This window comes from Megascapheus bottae, chromosome 18, assembly GCF_031878675.1.
Source record: "Megascapheus bottae isolate mThoBot1 chromosome 18, mThoBot2.hap1, whole genome shotgun sequence".
In the NCBI taxonomy this organism is placed as follows: domain Eukaryota; kingdom Metazoa; phylum Chordata; class Mammalia; order Rodentia; family Geomyidae; genus Megascapheus; species Megascapheus bottae.
In genome coordinates this window covers 44,530,193-44,545,629 of record NC_143526.1, presented here as the reverse complement: position 1 = coordinate 44,545,629, position 15,437 = coordinate 44,530,193, and the positions used below count along the sequence as shown (strand labels likewise).

Here is a 15,437-nt window from a genome sequence, read left to right as displayed (position 1 = left end):
ATGAGTACAGCTTGCTTTTTGAACATCTCCATGCAGTTCCTAAGGTGAGGCCTCATTTTCCTCCCATGAGCATGCACAGCTTCTGTGACCCTCCCCTTTATATGCAATGATGCAGCAAGGAGGAATGGGGAAACAAACAAACATATGTCACACCAAATGGGATGTCAGTATTTAAAGCCAAGTTTACCCATACATGAGCTATGCCATCACTCTGTGGCACAGTACCACCCCATTGGTGGTGGCTTACCCCATACACAAGCAGCAGCTACCTTTAAAGCAGAGCATATGACACATGTGCAGAATCCACATGCACAAGTATAGACTGGCTTACCAGTCTATAAACTTTTAGCCTTTAAACTTTCATGTTAAATAGGAGACAGCAGGTGTGCACAGCACATCCTTGAACTCAGGATCCGAAGTGACCAAGAACTGGTGAATGTATGAGACCAGGTTGAATGTGTCAGACCCAAGTCTCCATGTTCAAAAATTTAGTCATCTCTGTGAGAGAAATATTTGTCCTTGGGCAAAAGTCTGCTAACTTCCAATAAAACATCAAGTTATGAGAGAAAAAAAACAAAGATCTTTAAGCAACAAAACACTACAAAACGTGATGATATCACTAAGTTAAAAAGATGGCTAGATGTTGGCTTGCCTTCTATAGCCTAAGAGGAAATGAAAAGGAGCAGAGTGGAATCAAGGTAAGTCTGCCTCTGTTTCTCATGTATTTCTGATGGCAATGTCCTTTATAAGATTATTGTTGTTTCCCCCTCCTCACAGATGTGTGATAAATCAACACATATGCATATCCCTAGACAAGTTCTCCAGAAGACACAGACTTCACCGTCCCATCCCACCTTCCATGCTGGTTTTAACCTTGATCATAACTTGTCTTCTATTTATTGAGATGAACATAACCACAACAATATTTTTTTCTTATGATTTGCACCAGAATGCTCACTTCCATGCTCTAACTCTCCAGCTATTGTGTGTGTGTGTGTGTGAAACTCAGGGCCTTGTGCTCATTCTCAGCTTTACCCTCACAGTTGGCATTCTACCACTTCAGCCACACCTCATCCACTTTGGGTTTTTGCTAGCTAGCTGAAGATTAGCTGCGTTTATCTGCCCAGGCTGGCTCCAAACCACAACCCTCAGATCTCAGCCTCCTGAGATCTAGCTATTGCTAGGATTACAGGAGAGGGCCACCACTGCTCAGCTTTGATTGGATATATATGTTTTTTTGTGCTTGTTGTTGTTGTTTTTGCCAGTCCCAGGGCTTTCTCAAGGCTAGAGCTCTACCACTTGAGCCACAGCACCACTTTTGGCTTTTTCTATGTATGTGGTACTGAGGAATTGAACCTGGGTCTTCCTGCATGCTAGGCAAGCACTCAGACTACTAGGACAAACTCCTGGCACTGGTTAGATAATCTTTACGTATCATGTGGCAGAGTCCTACTGTCTGGTACAACCTGACCACCCCTCTCCTTTAAGTGAGATGCTCGGTTCCTTCACATTTTATGTTCTCACTTGATGTGTCTGGGAATAGGTAATAATTCTGTTTTACATAGAAAATTCCTACTCCATAGGTTAATTCTCCTATTGACTTTTTAGCTATGCTTTCTTATATTATTATTATTGTTATATCAGTCATGGGACTTTAACTTTGGGGCCGGTGCTATCCCTGAACTCTTCAGCTCAGGGATAGTGCTCTACCACTTGAGCCACAGTATCACTTCTACTTTTCTGGTGGTTAATTGGAGATAAGAGTCTCATGGACTTTTGAGCTCAGACTGGCTTTGAACTGCGATCCTCAGAGCTGAGCCTCCTAAATAGCTAGGATTACAGGCATGAGCCACCAGTGCCTGGCTCTTGTATTATTTTTAAGAGCCTTCATGTAAAATACCAGAACCCTGCAAAAGTCAAAGTCCTTTTATCCTACCTTTCTCGGCTGTTGTCATCAAATATTTAAAATGTACATCTATTCTGCTCTACAGCTCAATGTGTAATATTCACATTAAATGTCCAAGTGCCTTTAAAGGTGACAAGAAAAAGAAATGGTGGATTTCTAGTGCTTGTTTCCTTTTCCTGGAGATTTGAGTGTCACTGCAGTCACTTCCCTTCAGTCTGAAAAACTTTCTGGGATTGCAGCTGCTCAATTCTTCATTTCTTCCCCACCCCCCGCCCCCCTAGAAAATGGCCCTATTTTGAAAGATACTTTTTGTAGGCTGACAGTTGCTGTGTTTTCCTCTGCTTTTTGCTGTAGCACGTTAAATACCCTGTGCCAGTGGTTGTAGCTCTCCAATGTTTCTGTAGGAAGTCAGCCATTATTTATTTACATTACTCTCTGAATATGTTGTCCTATCTCTAGTTGTTTTTAAGATTTTCTCCTCACCTCTGGTTTTCTGCAGTTTGACTATGATTTATCTACGCAGATTTTCATAGCACTCATGTTTGTGTTCTAAACTGCTTGGACTGTGAGCTGAGGTCTGACCATATGTGGAAAGATTTCAGCCACTATTTACTGAATATGTATTTTTTCCTATCTCCATCTCTCTCTCCACTCTCCCTGAGTCTCCAATTTCACACAGGTTAAACTTGGCCTCTATGGTACTGAGTATGTTTGTAGTTTCCTGTTGTCTAATTTGTTCTATCACCCACCCTGTGAACTTTTCATCTTAGATAACGTGACTTTCAGTCCAGTATTTGCATTTGATTCTCTGTATTAGAGTCCACTCTGGGTGAGAGTAAGACCATGACTACTTAAAAAAAAAAAAACTTTTTTGAACTTATTTTAATTGGATACCACAAATTCCAGTAAGGAGCCATTTTGGGGATTACATCTACTCACTGGGTTTCCTTTTCCCATTTCTTCCTAAGTATGGAGATTCTGTGTATGCACTCAATAGTGTGAGCGACATGCGGTAGACCTTGTTTCTATCATGTCTCTGAAGAAGGCTAGTTGACTGGTTAATCACTCTGAGGCTGTTTTGCATAGTCAGGATGGTCTATTTGGGTTTGTCCTTAGTGCCATGTCCTGGTCTCAGGCTTGGCCCTCCGGAAGTTTCAATGGGCTAGACTCAACTCCAACTCTGCTGGGCAGAGCAATGTGTGAAATCTCTGTACAGTCTTACTACCACTCTGGCGGTTGGTCTCTATTAGGTTTGGTAATGTTTTCTTCCTGTCTTGGAGTCAACTAAAGACTTGAGAGGATATATAAAGAGATTTTCAGGTTGTTCTCCTTGCTGGACTCATCTTTCTGCTCTTCTTCTAAATGCTCGAGCAGCCCCAAACTCTGTGATCAAATACTACAAACTAAAAGAATTGGCATTCAGCTTGAATCTTCACTACTGTGTCACACAGATTGAGGCACGTTGATGGGGACAGTATATATAAAAAGGCATGTGGTACCCAACACTGCCTACTTTTCAGTACCTGACTATTTGGTTGCTGTGTAGACCTTCAAATGGTCATTTAAAAATATTTACATATAATTGTGGTTTATGGGATGTTTTAAGTGTCTCTGCTACCACACTGAAACCCTTCTCTTTTTTGTTTGGTATAAAGGGAGAAGACAGTAACATTTGAAGACATATGTGCTCCAAAGCTGGATCCAGAACAGGGGACAGCAAAGTTTTTCTGGCAAGGGACAGGTAATAAACAGCTTCAGCTTTGGGGGATATGAGATTTCTATACTTATTTGTACTATTGTGAAGTACAAGCACCCAGTCAAAATGTAAACAAACAAGCATAGTTATGTAAATAAAATAAAACTTAGTTAGAAGAAAACAGACAACAGGCTGGGTTTGGCCCACAGATCACAGTCTGCTGGCCCAAGCTCTAGGTGACCCTAAACTCCTATACTTACCCCTGATTTTAAACATGCAAATAGTTCCCTTCATGACTGCTGTCATAATAAACGAGTGTTTCCTCAGAGCTCACAGAGCTCAGGCCACCAGGAAGAATCATGCAGGGATGTATATCTTTAAAGTCTGACTATAGAGTCTATAAGACGTGGTTAAAATGCTTTCCTCTATATTGTCACATACAGATGGTAAGCATCTGACGTGTTTCTCTACATTTACAGTATATTTATGACATGTATTCAACAGTGCTCATTCATGCAGTGCTATACCATCTCAACACTCGCACCATTAGGGAAGGATAACTGGCAAGAAAAGGTGACTAAATGAACTCATTCAGAACTGTGAATAATAGGAGCAAAGAGGACTCACAAAGGCTGTCTTGAGAAAATAAATGTAAAATCATGAAAACAAGCTTCATTTTACCTGGCAGCTAAAAAAGAATCTAGGCTCTTTTTTACAGCCAGGATCTAATTTTTTAGACGAGTACTGAAGCAAGTTAATTGATAACCTGGTTATGAATCTTCTGATAAATATCTGATATGCTGGCACAATAGAAAACCCTTCATTGCACACTTGATTCTCATGGTCCTCCTATAATGTAAAAACGACAATTTTTACAAGAAATGATTGAAGGCTCTGGGTCGGCTTTGCTGAGGCTCTTCTTAACCCTTTGATATACACAGGACTCCTCTCTAAGCTTGTACACCCGCATCCTGATCACCATTTCTCTCTTCATATAATTTAAGGAGACCCCACTGACCAAGGCATCATGTAATATTGGATAAACGCTCAAAACCACTTTCAGCCCCTTAAGGACATCATTTTACAGTCAGTTATAACTTGACTATTAGAACAATAACTTGTATCAAAGCTACGAGAGGCAACAGATGCTAGGGCAAAATGGGGAGGATGTAAGCACATCAAAAAAGGGTTTTGATTCTGTAACAGCACTGGGCTCCATTATGGATCTTATCTCTGTAGAGAACTAAACAAAAATGCAAGTGCTGGAACATGTTAATTGGAGGCACTCTTCACATGGTAATGAAGGTAGAGAGGCTGTCCTTACCTGGGCTTATGCGGAGTTAGCCATCAGTTGACCTAAGTTTATCGATATCAACACCATATGCCAGGGCCTGAGAGCAGTCTGATGGAAGGCAGATGAGTAGGGGAACAGGAGATGATCACACAGATGAGGACAAAGCTTGTTGAGGTTGCACAGAGTTAATTTGCTGATTTGTCCACCTAATTACTACCTGGATATCAGCTCTCCATCACGTGTGCTAGGAATGGCATTAGTAGAGAACAAGACATGGCAGTTTCTGCTCTCAATGTACAAAGCGAGAGACAGTCAAGGTTACACAGAAGGACATCTAGTTATACTCTCATAATGAGTGTCTTGAAGAAAAGTAATAAAGTCAATGGAAGAGAATTAATTGGGACCCTGGTTAGGTACAGAAGGTTAGGGAAAACTCCAAGGTGTGACATTGAACCTGGGACCAAAAAGTGGTAAGGAGCCTGTGAGTGGAGAGCAGTGCAAGTTCCCATGAGAAGGACTAATACAGGAGGGGCCTGATGACAAGTGTATGAGAACCTCTGGGTGAGAGGCCAATGGAGGCATTGAAGACAGAAGTGGAGCAGGGCATATGGGCTCCTCAGGCCTCTCCCAAACAGGGCCAGAGGACAAAGGTAGTCACTAAACAGTGTTAGGAGGGACTAGAGCAGGGTTTCTGAAAGGGCGGAAGTGACACGGCTGGGCTGGATAGTGGGGGGAAAGTACAGAGACCAATAAAAAAAAACAAAACAAAAAACGCTGCAGAACATTTGAGTGATGGTGAAAGATGACTGAGAGCTCAGTGCCAGTAGTTGGGGGCAAACACAGACACATGTGAGATACACTTAAGACAATGGAGTCACCAGGACATGCAGAGCAAGCAGTGTGAAGGGCAGAAGGGGAGGGAAGAACCCCCAAAAATCTCTGGACTGGGATTGGAACTACACAGGTGCATGGCAGGCATCTTGTCTGAGGTCTCTACCTGAGACCTGAGGTAGGTTCTGAAGGCTTACTGGCTCTCCAGGGATAATGGGTGGAAGGGTATGGAGGTTTAAACTAGGAGGCACACTGGAGAGCCATGGGCAGGTTGCAACTGGAGGCCAGAGTGGTGGGGGATTTAAAAATGTAGTCTAGCTGTGTGGTTGGCAAAATGAGGGGCTTGAAGGCCCTGCCAAGGACAATTGTGAAGTCCTTGAACCAGAACAGGCCTACAGATGCATCCTGTGTGATGATTCCTGCATTTTAAACAATCTGTGATGAGCTATCAGATGCCTGCCTTTTCTTAAATCCTACAATCTGGCAACCCTGGATATGTGCTTGCCCACCAACAACTGGCTAAAAACATTGCTTGTTAAGTGGGGCTCTTCTCTTGATGCTCCCTAATGAAGGGCTCTTAATCAGGGCCTACCCCCCAGTCTGGCCCCCATGAGCATCTCCTGCCTAGTTGAAGATGCATGCCCCCCCACCCCAACCCTCCCTGCCTCGAGGGGAGGCAGGTTCCTGTTGGAGAAGCAGTAAACAAGAGGCAGTCAAGCCAGCTAGTTCTATGCTGCTACAGCTGAGCAGGAAGGAGAAGCATACACCCCTGGGTATTTCTTTTTTCATGTTCTAATAAAAAGGTTATATATTGCTGTGTACCATGGGACAGGCTCTGATGGCAAGCATAATGGGGTCTACATTCCAGAATGATTCTTTATGATGAAGGCTTTGCTGCATCATCAAGTGGAAGTGAGGTTTTGCAGAAGGGCATATATATTGCTAGGAGGAAAAAGATTACCAGTTCATGGCTAATAGAACAGATCCAGGTTGTATGTAGGTATATGTGAGAGGACCCTGGGATAAGTGGCATTTGTGTAGAATGGTAATGGGCAGAGGTCCAACTGCCCTAAGAGCCCCATTCTAGATGCTCACAACAGCACTGAAAAGTGAGTGGGGAATGGAAGGCCACAAGGAGACAGAGCTCAGATGAGTAACTACATGGGAGCATGACATCCAGGATTAAAAAAAATGGAAGAAACCCAAAAGAACAAACTTAAGACATTAAATCTGTACAAATGCAGTGTCTACATCTAGGACACCAGTAATTGCTTGTTTTGTTTCCTCCATTTGTTTGTGATGATTCTTGTCGGGTTTTATACCATACATAGTATCTATGTTGTCTCAGATAAGACTCTGATGACAAGACTATTTTTCCTTATTACTTCTGGTATATTTTTAAGAGCTTAAGATAGCACTGTGCATCCATCAGATGTTCTGTTTCGATAGTACTGTTTGAAAACAAAATTAAACACAGCTGAATAATGGGGTAGCTGCCACAGGCACCTTGGCAAGGAAACTGGACTTGGTGCCCAAAAAGAGGGGAAATAGCTCCCTTCTCACTGCCTTCATAGTTAGGTGGGCTTCCTCAAATCCTAGCAGGCTGGGCTGCTGCCAGCTGGTCCCACGCTGGTCTAGCTCTTCCTTAGGTGAATAGCCCTTCTGGTCAACGCTACCGCTAGGCATTAAGTACTTACGGCCAGGCACTGGTGTTAGTTAGCTCATCCGTTTCACTTACATCTCAAACTTTATATGCTGTAAAGTTCCCTCTTTAGCTTTTAAAAGGCGGCTATAAATGACTTGTGCTTAACTCTCCCTTCCTACCACTAATTCCTTTATATCTTTACTAGAGGAGAGAGCCTCAAATTATACACAATGCTCGAGTGGGATCTGATCAGGCCTGTTAGTCAGCATTTACTTGAAGACACTAAAAAGTATAAAAATGCCCTCAGTGCCCATTATCCATTATCCATCAGAGGAGGTTGTGGCTCTAATTGAAAAGAAAAAGGCTGGCTTACGCAAATGGAAATAAATGTGTCTCTGGCGCACAGGAGAGAAGTGAGGAACATGAAATGACAGGAACGTTGACAGTTTAGCTGGAGCTTTAATTTGGTTTGGGCCTCGGAAACACATATAGTAAATTAAAGAGTGACTTACTCGTTCTTGTCCAGCTGTATCCCAGATTAGGAATTTATGTAGCTCATTTTGGTACTGGACAGTCTTGGTCATAAAAGATGCCCTATAAAGAGAGACCTAAATGATCAGAATACAATTATTTAAAGCACGTTTCCAGCCCCAGTTGGAAACACCACTTAGACTTAACATTCAAACTCCCAGCTCTGCACTATATCCTAACTGTGTTTCTCTCTGGAGTATTTATGAGATACTTAGATGCTGGCTGCACAGTCTCTGTCAAAATAAAGCATTAGGCACAGCTGCCCAGCACAAAGAAGGAAGACTTTTGCCTAAGTAAAATCAAAAGAACTCTGCATGGCTTGGTTATCCAGATGTCAACTTCCCTAGTAAAGCATTAAGAAGCTGTCGCTAAAAATCAGTGTGTTCAGGAATTCTGAGCACCATTAAATATTATTAGGCCATTTTGAGGTTGACTTTCCCTAATTCCCAGGCCACATACCCATATAAACATCTTAGTAAGAACTAGGGTAACACTGCAGTTAATAAAATTAAGACACTCAACAAAGATCAAGAGATAGGGAGAAGGGAGACCTGTGCAGGGATGGCCTGACTTGCACAGCACCCTGGAAACTATTTGAGTCCTGATTATAAAACAACCTTGCTGGTGGCTCATGCCTGTAATTCTAGCTACTCAGGAGGCTGAGATCATAGGATCAAAGTTCAAGGCCAGCCCTGGCAGATAAATCTTATATCCAATTACCCAGCAAGGAAAAAAAAAAAAAAAAGCTAGAAGCAGGAGTGGTTCTGGTAAGTGAGGCTCCATGGCTTTCCTTCAGCCAGTCCTGAGCAAAAAAGCTAAGTGAAAGTGTGAGGACCTGAGTTCAAGCCACCACTATTCACAAGGCCCCCATGGCCCTGATGGAGGGACAGTAGTTCTTAGGTCACCCTTTCTCACTCTCAGGAAGGTACTCTGCCCAAAGGCCTAGCCCAGGAAGCCCTTTGTCTCCATGTCATCCCAGCCTGGTTCAGAGCCTAGAGATGGCTCTGTCTTCTTTTCTACTAGGTAATAAGCCATCTGGGGTTGAGTGCCAAGCTATGCTCTGAATCATAACCTAATCACTCTATACAAGACAATGAACACATGCCACACATTTTCAGATAAATGTCAACTCTGATACAATGAATTTCTGAAATATTTATATAAACTTATGGAACATCAAATATCCTGCAAACTACTGATTGTGATGATGGGAAAGTGAACAGGAAGCAAGACAGCCTCTATAGCACTCAATAAATAATTTCTATCAAGAACTTTGTGTCTGATTAAGATGTGACACATGATTTCTCACTTAGGAGCAACCTAAGCATTTAAAAAGTATGGTTTATAGAGATAATTAAATGGGATGATGTATGTGCAAGTGCTTTGCAAATGGTAAAGCACTATGCGAATGCAAGGCATTATCATTATTATTAGTAGTATTTAAATGCAGCTCCAGGAAATGTTTGAGTTTACTATGCAATTAGTCCTAAAAGCATGCAATGCAACTCCATCAATTATGGCTGTGGTATCACACTATAGTGACAATCCCTCTACCCCCGCAACCCCCCTCCCTACAGGCTGTAGATGGCACCCACGCATGCTGTATATGTAGGCAAAGATGCTGAAAGGATTGGAGGTATGCTTCATGTCCAAGGCTGACAAAGGAAATGTTTCATTACAGAATCAGAAAAGACTGAAGTCCAACCCCTTAATGAAAACAGACTTCCACGTTCACAGAAAACAGTGGTGAGGTAGTGAGAGTCCTGAAGGATTGGGACCCCTCGTTCAACACTCCTCACACCTCCAGACTACTCTCCTGTCTTCTTGTGCTCAAAGCTCTCTTGGGTGTATCCACACGTGCTGGCTTGGCTTTCAGTAGCAACTTCACCAGACAATGACACCAACTCTCCAAGTAATCGTGTCTGTCTTGTCTCAAACACGAAGAAAGGCAGCAATGACATCTCTCCCTGCCTCCTGTATTCAGCAAGAGGACTGCCTTGCCCAAATCAACAGGCTAGTGATTAGCACAAAGATCCTACTCTGCTGGCTGGGCTGCCTCGAAGACCATCGTTCATTCCACTCAGCAATTACGCCACATTCTAACACCAGCTCTTCAGTTCTTTGCTAACCCCACTGCCTGCTCTTCAGGGGATTCACTTTCATAGTATTCCCTGAACAACAACCACCACAAGCAACCAGGGATTTTAAGTTCTGTTGCTCCCCAGTCAACATTCCCAACCTAGAATGGATGGCTTTTTCCATACTGGCTGTGATTTCCACCTTCAACTTGTGCACTCCCAACTGCTGCCTTGTTGATGCTTGAGTTCTCATGGCATGTTAGGGGCCTTTCTGCTGCTCACTCATGGGTTGAATCAGAGACTCCTCTGCTCCAAGTCCTAGCTCACCTCCCTGAGATGATCACATCCTACTCTTCTGGGCCCATGTCTCTCCCAGAGCAACAGGCAGCTCTGCTGACTTCTTTTTTTGCTCCATCATAGGGCTTGAACTCTGGGCCTGGATGCTGTCCCTGAGCTCTTCAGCTCAAGGCTAGTGCTCTACCACATGAGCCACAGCGCCATTTCTAGTTTTCTGGTGGTTAACTGGAGATGACAGTCTCACGGACTTTTGTGCTTGGGCTGGCTCTGAACTGTGATCCTCAGATTTCAGCCTCCTGAGTAGGTAGGATTATAGTATGAACCACTGGTGTATGGCAATCTCTGCCTTTTTTCCCCCCAGTTCTGGGGCTTGAACTCAGGGCCTGGGTACTATGCTTGGGCTTTCTCAAGGCTAGAGCTCTATGACTTGAGCCACAGCACCACTTCTGGCTTTTTCTTTTTTATATATATATATTTTTATTGTAATTAATAGAAGGGTTACATTGTATTTGCCAGATAGAAGGTACAATAATTCACGTACACTGATGTGTATGTGGTACCAAGGAATAGAATCCAGGGCTTTGTGCATGCTAGGCAGGCACTCTAGCACTAGGCCACACTCCCAGACCCTCTCTGTCAAGAGCATATCTATAAGAAATATTGCCTCCACCTTAGCAATTAGATTTGGTTCCCTTATGTAAGGGCAGGTCAGACTGGGGAGTGGGTGTTGTTTATTGTTGCTCTCAAGTATTCTCCAGTGAACTTTGGGTTAGCACCAGAACAGAAGCACCTGCTTGACTCAATAATGGATTTCTTGCTATAGCTCTCTAGCTTTCCCTGTTCAGAACAGCAGTTCTACATAATACAGGTAATTCATTACACTTAACATGGTGAAGATGAGCTTGTTTCTGCCCTACCCATAGCATACCAAATTCAAGGATTCCAGACATAGTGTCTGCCTTTCACAGGACAGAACTAGTGTGCAACTATATCTTGTCCTTTATTACTTGTGTCTGATTTTATAGTAGAGCTGCTGGTTCTTCAGTTTATATTTAATCTACATTCCAACCTCAATCCCTGAAATGGATTTACAAATGGAACCCTGTCTTTGGGCGGGACTACTATAACTCCCTTCTCATCATGGCTTCAACTCCAGGATCACTCCTGTGACGTTCAAGTTAAGTCATGTGGAGGGTAGGATAACTTCACTATCTTGCTTTTTGAAAAACAAGGAATGGCTCCCTGCCATTCAAATGATACATTTTTATTTTCCAGCCTGCCATTTACTTGTCTGATAACCTTATTTTTCACTGCTAAACCGTCTCTCTTCAGTCTGCCTAGGCAGATCTTATTACCTCTTTAATCTAAAATCCCTACCAGCATTATTTCCTAAAGCCAGAATGCCTTTCATACGCTCCTCCATTTTTCATGACATTCTAAAAATATGACTTCCATGCACACCAAGTAGTCACGATCTTTGGACAGAGTACGTGTTCCCAATGAAAATACTTGCTTCAAGATGTTTAAAATTTTTCTTTTCTTAATGGCAGGAACTTGTTTAACTCTCTCAGAACACAGGTATGACTGATACTAATACTGCAGAACCTCTATTTTCCTTGAATGGATACCACTGTTGTCTGAGGAGGGACAACTCCATAAATCCTAAGATTAACAACAGAACTAACTTCTAAATACTTAACAGCATATTTGTTGTATATCTTGATAAACCATCGTCAGACACCATCAAATCTAATTAGACCAAATTATGTGATTCGTGTTCCATAGTCACACATCCATAATCCTTTCAGTAAACTCTGCCCTGTGAGACTAGTCACATGTAGAGACTAGACAGACCTAACTTACCACTCTGCCTAGTGCTCTCTTCTCAGCACTCAGCACTCACAGGGTACATAAGATCACCCCAGGATTTTTATCCACATTTTAGTCACACAAAACCTTTGGTAAACTATTTAAACCTAAAGCTACCTAAAAAAACAATTTAGCCTCCCTAAACAGGCTTTGCTGGGGGTAGTGGGAGGGCACTGTGTGAACAAGAACGAAAATCAGATGGATTATGATCAAAGTGGATTGTTTGCACCTATGAAAACAACAATGAAACCAGCTGAAATTGTTGTGGGAAGGGAGATGGGATTCATGGGAAATATACTGTAAAAATATGTAGAGCTATAACAATTGATAGCCCCGTAACTAATGCAAACTAACGCAAGTTCATTCAGCTTCTCCTCTCATATGTTTGTCACACATAACTTCCAGGCACAATCCTTTTGCATCATAAACACTACAATTAAGAAAACCAGCTGTCTGGGCTCAAGGCCTATTGTTGTTGGGTTTTCAGAGTGCAGTTTAGCACTCCACCACCACTGTACAAATGAGCACTATGGACAAGAACCAGGCACAGGAGAGATGCTGGGATACAAGGCCAGGAAGCTGGGTTCTGCTGCTCTTTCAACAGTATTCTTCTGATCTCCTTGGAACATTTGCCCTTTCACTGTATGGCGGGAATACTGGGCAGACAAGTTGAGAATCAAGGCCCTACTACTTACTGTTCTTGAGGGGCTGGCACTGGGGGACTGGCTATGTAAACACGATTACAAGGTTAAGTACCCTGGGAGATAGCAAGAATTCAGGAAAGGTATAGGGGCAGAGAGGTAAAGTCAAGTCTAAGTACAAATGAGAGGGTTGATGCCAGGCCATATCCTGACCTCACAACCTGTGAACAGATGACCTTTCATAGCAGAAGAGATTTGTCAGATGTGATTATGTAAGAATTTTGTGTTGGAAGAGCATTCCGGATCACATAGGGCAGTCCTGATATAGAACTCACACTGAGACAAGGAGGAGCCAGAGCTAGAAAAGGAGATGGGAGTAGAGGATGGAGTGAGGGGCTGTGAAGATGAAGGAAGAGGCCACAGCTAAGCCAGCCGGTTGAAGATGAGGCAAGGAAACAAATTCTCTCCTCAGAGAATCAAATCCGGGTCTTTGTACATGCTAGGCAAGCACTCTACTACTAGGCCAAACTCTCAGTCCCACTGATTTTAGAGCCTTTATCACCAGAAAAGTATAGGATTAAATTCGTGTCTGTCCATGACTTTTCCGATCTGTCACAGTATCAAGAAGAAATGATTATTACAGGGTAACTTCAGAGAAGAGGTGAACTGTGAGCTGCACCTGGAAGTTGAGGAAAGACAGTTCCACAGATGAAGGAAGACCCCAAGGGCCACAATCTAAAAAAGCAAAACTGGAACCCAAGCAGAGAACTGTCAATGTGTTTGAGGCCACCTGGTACAGGGTTGGTACAGGTGGAGTGGTAAGTGAAGTCTGGAGGCTACTGAGGGCCGGTGGCTGTGAGCGCTCTTTGTGGTGAGCCAGTACTTTATGACTGCCCTTTCTTTTCTACCTGCTCCATTTGTAGTACTGAGTATTTCGGAAAAATCACTTACTCTTTGTAAAATGAGCTCTAAGCAACAATATTAGTAAAGTTAAAAACTAGTTTCAACTGGGCACCAGTGGCTCACACCTGTGATCCTTGCTACTCAGGAGGCTGAGATCTGAGGATTGTGTTCCAAAACAGCCAGGGCATGAAAAACCATGAGACTCTTATCTTCAAGGAACCACCAGAAAACCGGAAGTGGTGCTGTGGCCGCGCACAGTGGTAGAGTGCTAGCCTTGAGCTCTTGAGCTGAAGAGCTCAGGGACAGTGTTTAGGCCTAGAGTTCAAGCCCCATGGCTGATCTCCCCCCTCCACAAAAAACAAAAAAACAAACCAAACAAACCCAACTAGTTTACGGGGAAATGGAGGAGAACCAAGAAGCACTGACCTTACAATTTAACTTATGGAATTGCTTTGTATAACCGCTTAATAATTTTACAAAACTGAAAAGACTCACCTAGTTTCAGTTTCACTTTTTCCAACAGATACTTGCATAATCAATATAAACTAGCCAGTGTTTACCTGGATACTGCCCACATATGATGCTTTGGCAGGACAACTAAGTGAGGGACCACTCGGAGGGAAGGAAGTGATGGTGTAATCTGATTTGCTTCAGAAGGCAACTCCCCACTCTGCTACTTTTACTGTCCATGGGAACTTCCAGGGCAAAAGAGATATAGTCAGAAATTATGGGGGGTGAGGGAAGGAGGCACTCACTTGTGAGAACAACTGGACAGAAAAGGTCAGGAAGAAGGGAAGATCCTAGGCAAAGAGGAGGCAAGCTTGATGGGTAGGAAGGGACAAAGGGTAAGACCTGGGCAAAGGAAAGGAATACTCTCACTAGAGGTGAGGCAGGGTCTCTGCGAATGCAGTCAATGTGTGAGGAGCCACCACAGTCATTTCTAAACTGAAATCAGAAATTACACACACTCCTATGCTTCCGTAGCTCAAACGCAGGAGTCAGGGAGAAGTCTATGTATATGATTTCCCCTGCATCTCCCCCCTGCCCCAGGTCCTGGGGCTTGAACTCAGGGCCTGAGTGCTGTCCCTAAGCCTCTTTGTGCTCAAGGGTAGCACTCTTACCATTTGTGCTACAGTGCCATTTCCAGCTTTTTCCGAGTAATTTACTGGAGATAAGAGTCTCACAGACTTTCCTGCCTGGGCAGGCTTTGAACTATGATCTTCAGATCCTCAGTCTCTTGAGTAGGTAGGATTATAGGCTTGAGCCACCAGTGCACATTCCTTTGATTTTTTTTCAACAAGATGGTAACATTCCAAACTGACTTTCTTCACTCTACACTTACTCATTTGCATGAACAATTTCCTCAGGTGTTTCTCCCTTTATTGAATTACATTGAGTGAGTGCACTGTAATTCAGATAGCCAGATCTTACTAGGTGACAATGCTGCAAGTATTAACCCTGTGCAATTACTAACCTGTATCTGGGATCTCAGAGGCTCTTATCTGCAAGAGACAGTTCCACACAGACAATGGCTGGGTCAGGCAGCAGAAGATAACAGTATATGAACAGGAAGGAAGACCTCAAAGAGCCTTCCCAGACTTGGCTATTAGTTTTGTCACCGACTGTGCCACTAGGCATACAAGTCAATTAATCTCTCTGCACCTCAAGTCTCTTTTCTCAAGTCTGGGAATAGTTTCATGAATGTCTTTCAAAGGCACATCTGTGTACAGTTTGGTCCCTAGTTAA

General features: G+C 43.1%; 1 protein-coding gene across 3 annotated transcripts in view; it reads right to left on the bottom strand.

Moving 5' to 3' along the window:
- Positions 1-15,437, bottom strand: part of Rab22a (RAB22A, member RAS oncogene family) — a 53,623-nt gene that overhangs the window by 15,658 nt on the left and 22,528 nt on the right. For all 3 annotated transcript variants that reach the window (XR_016538687.1, XM_090352565.1, XM_090352566.1), the window contains exon 3: positions 7,885-7,966. Coding sequence is in view for 2 of the 3 variants with exons in the window: in XM_090352565.1 (XP_090208691.1) it covers positions 7,885-7,966 (82 nt within the window). In the remaining variant the exon portion in view is untranslated. The remainder of the gene's footprint in view (positions 1-7,884; positions 7,967-15,437) is intronic.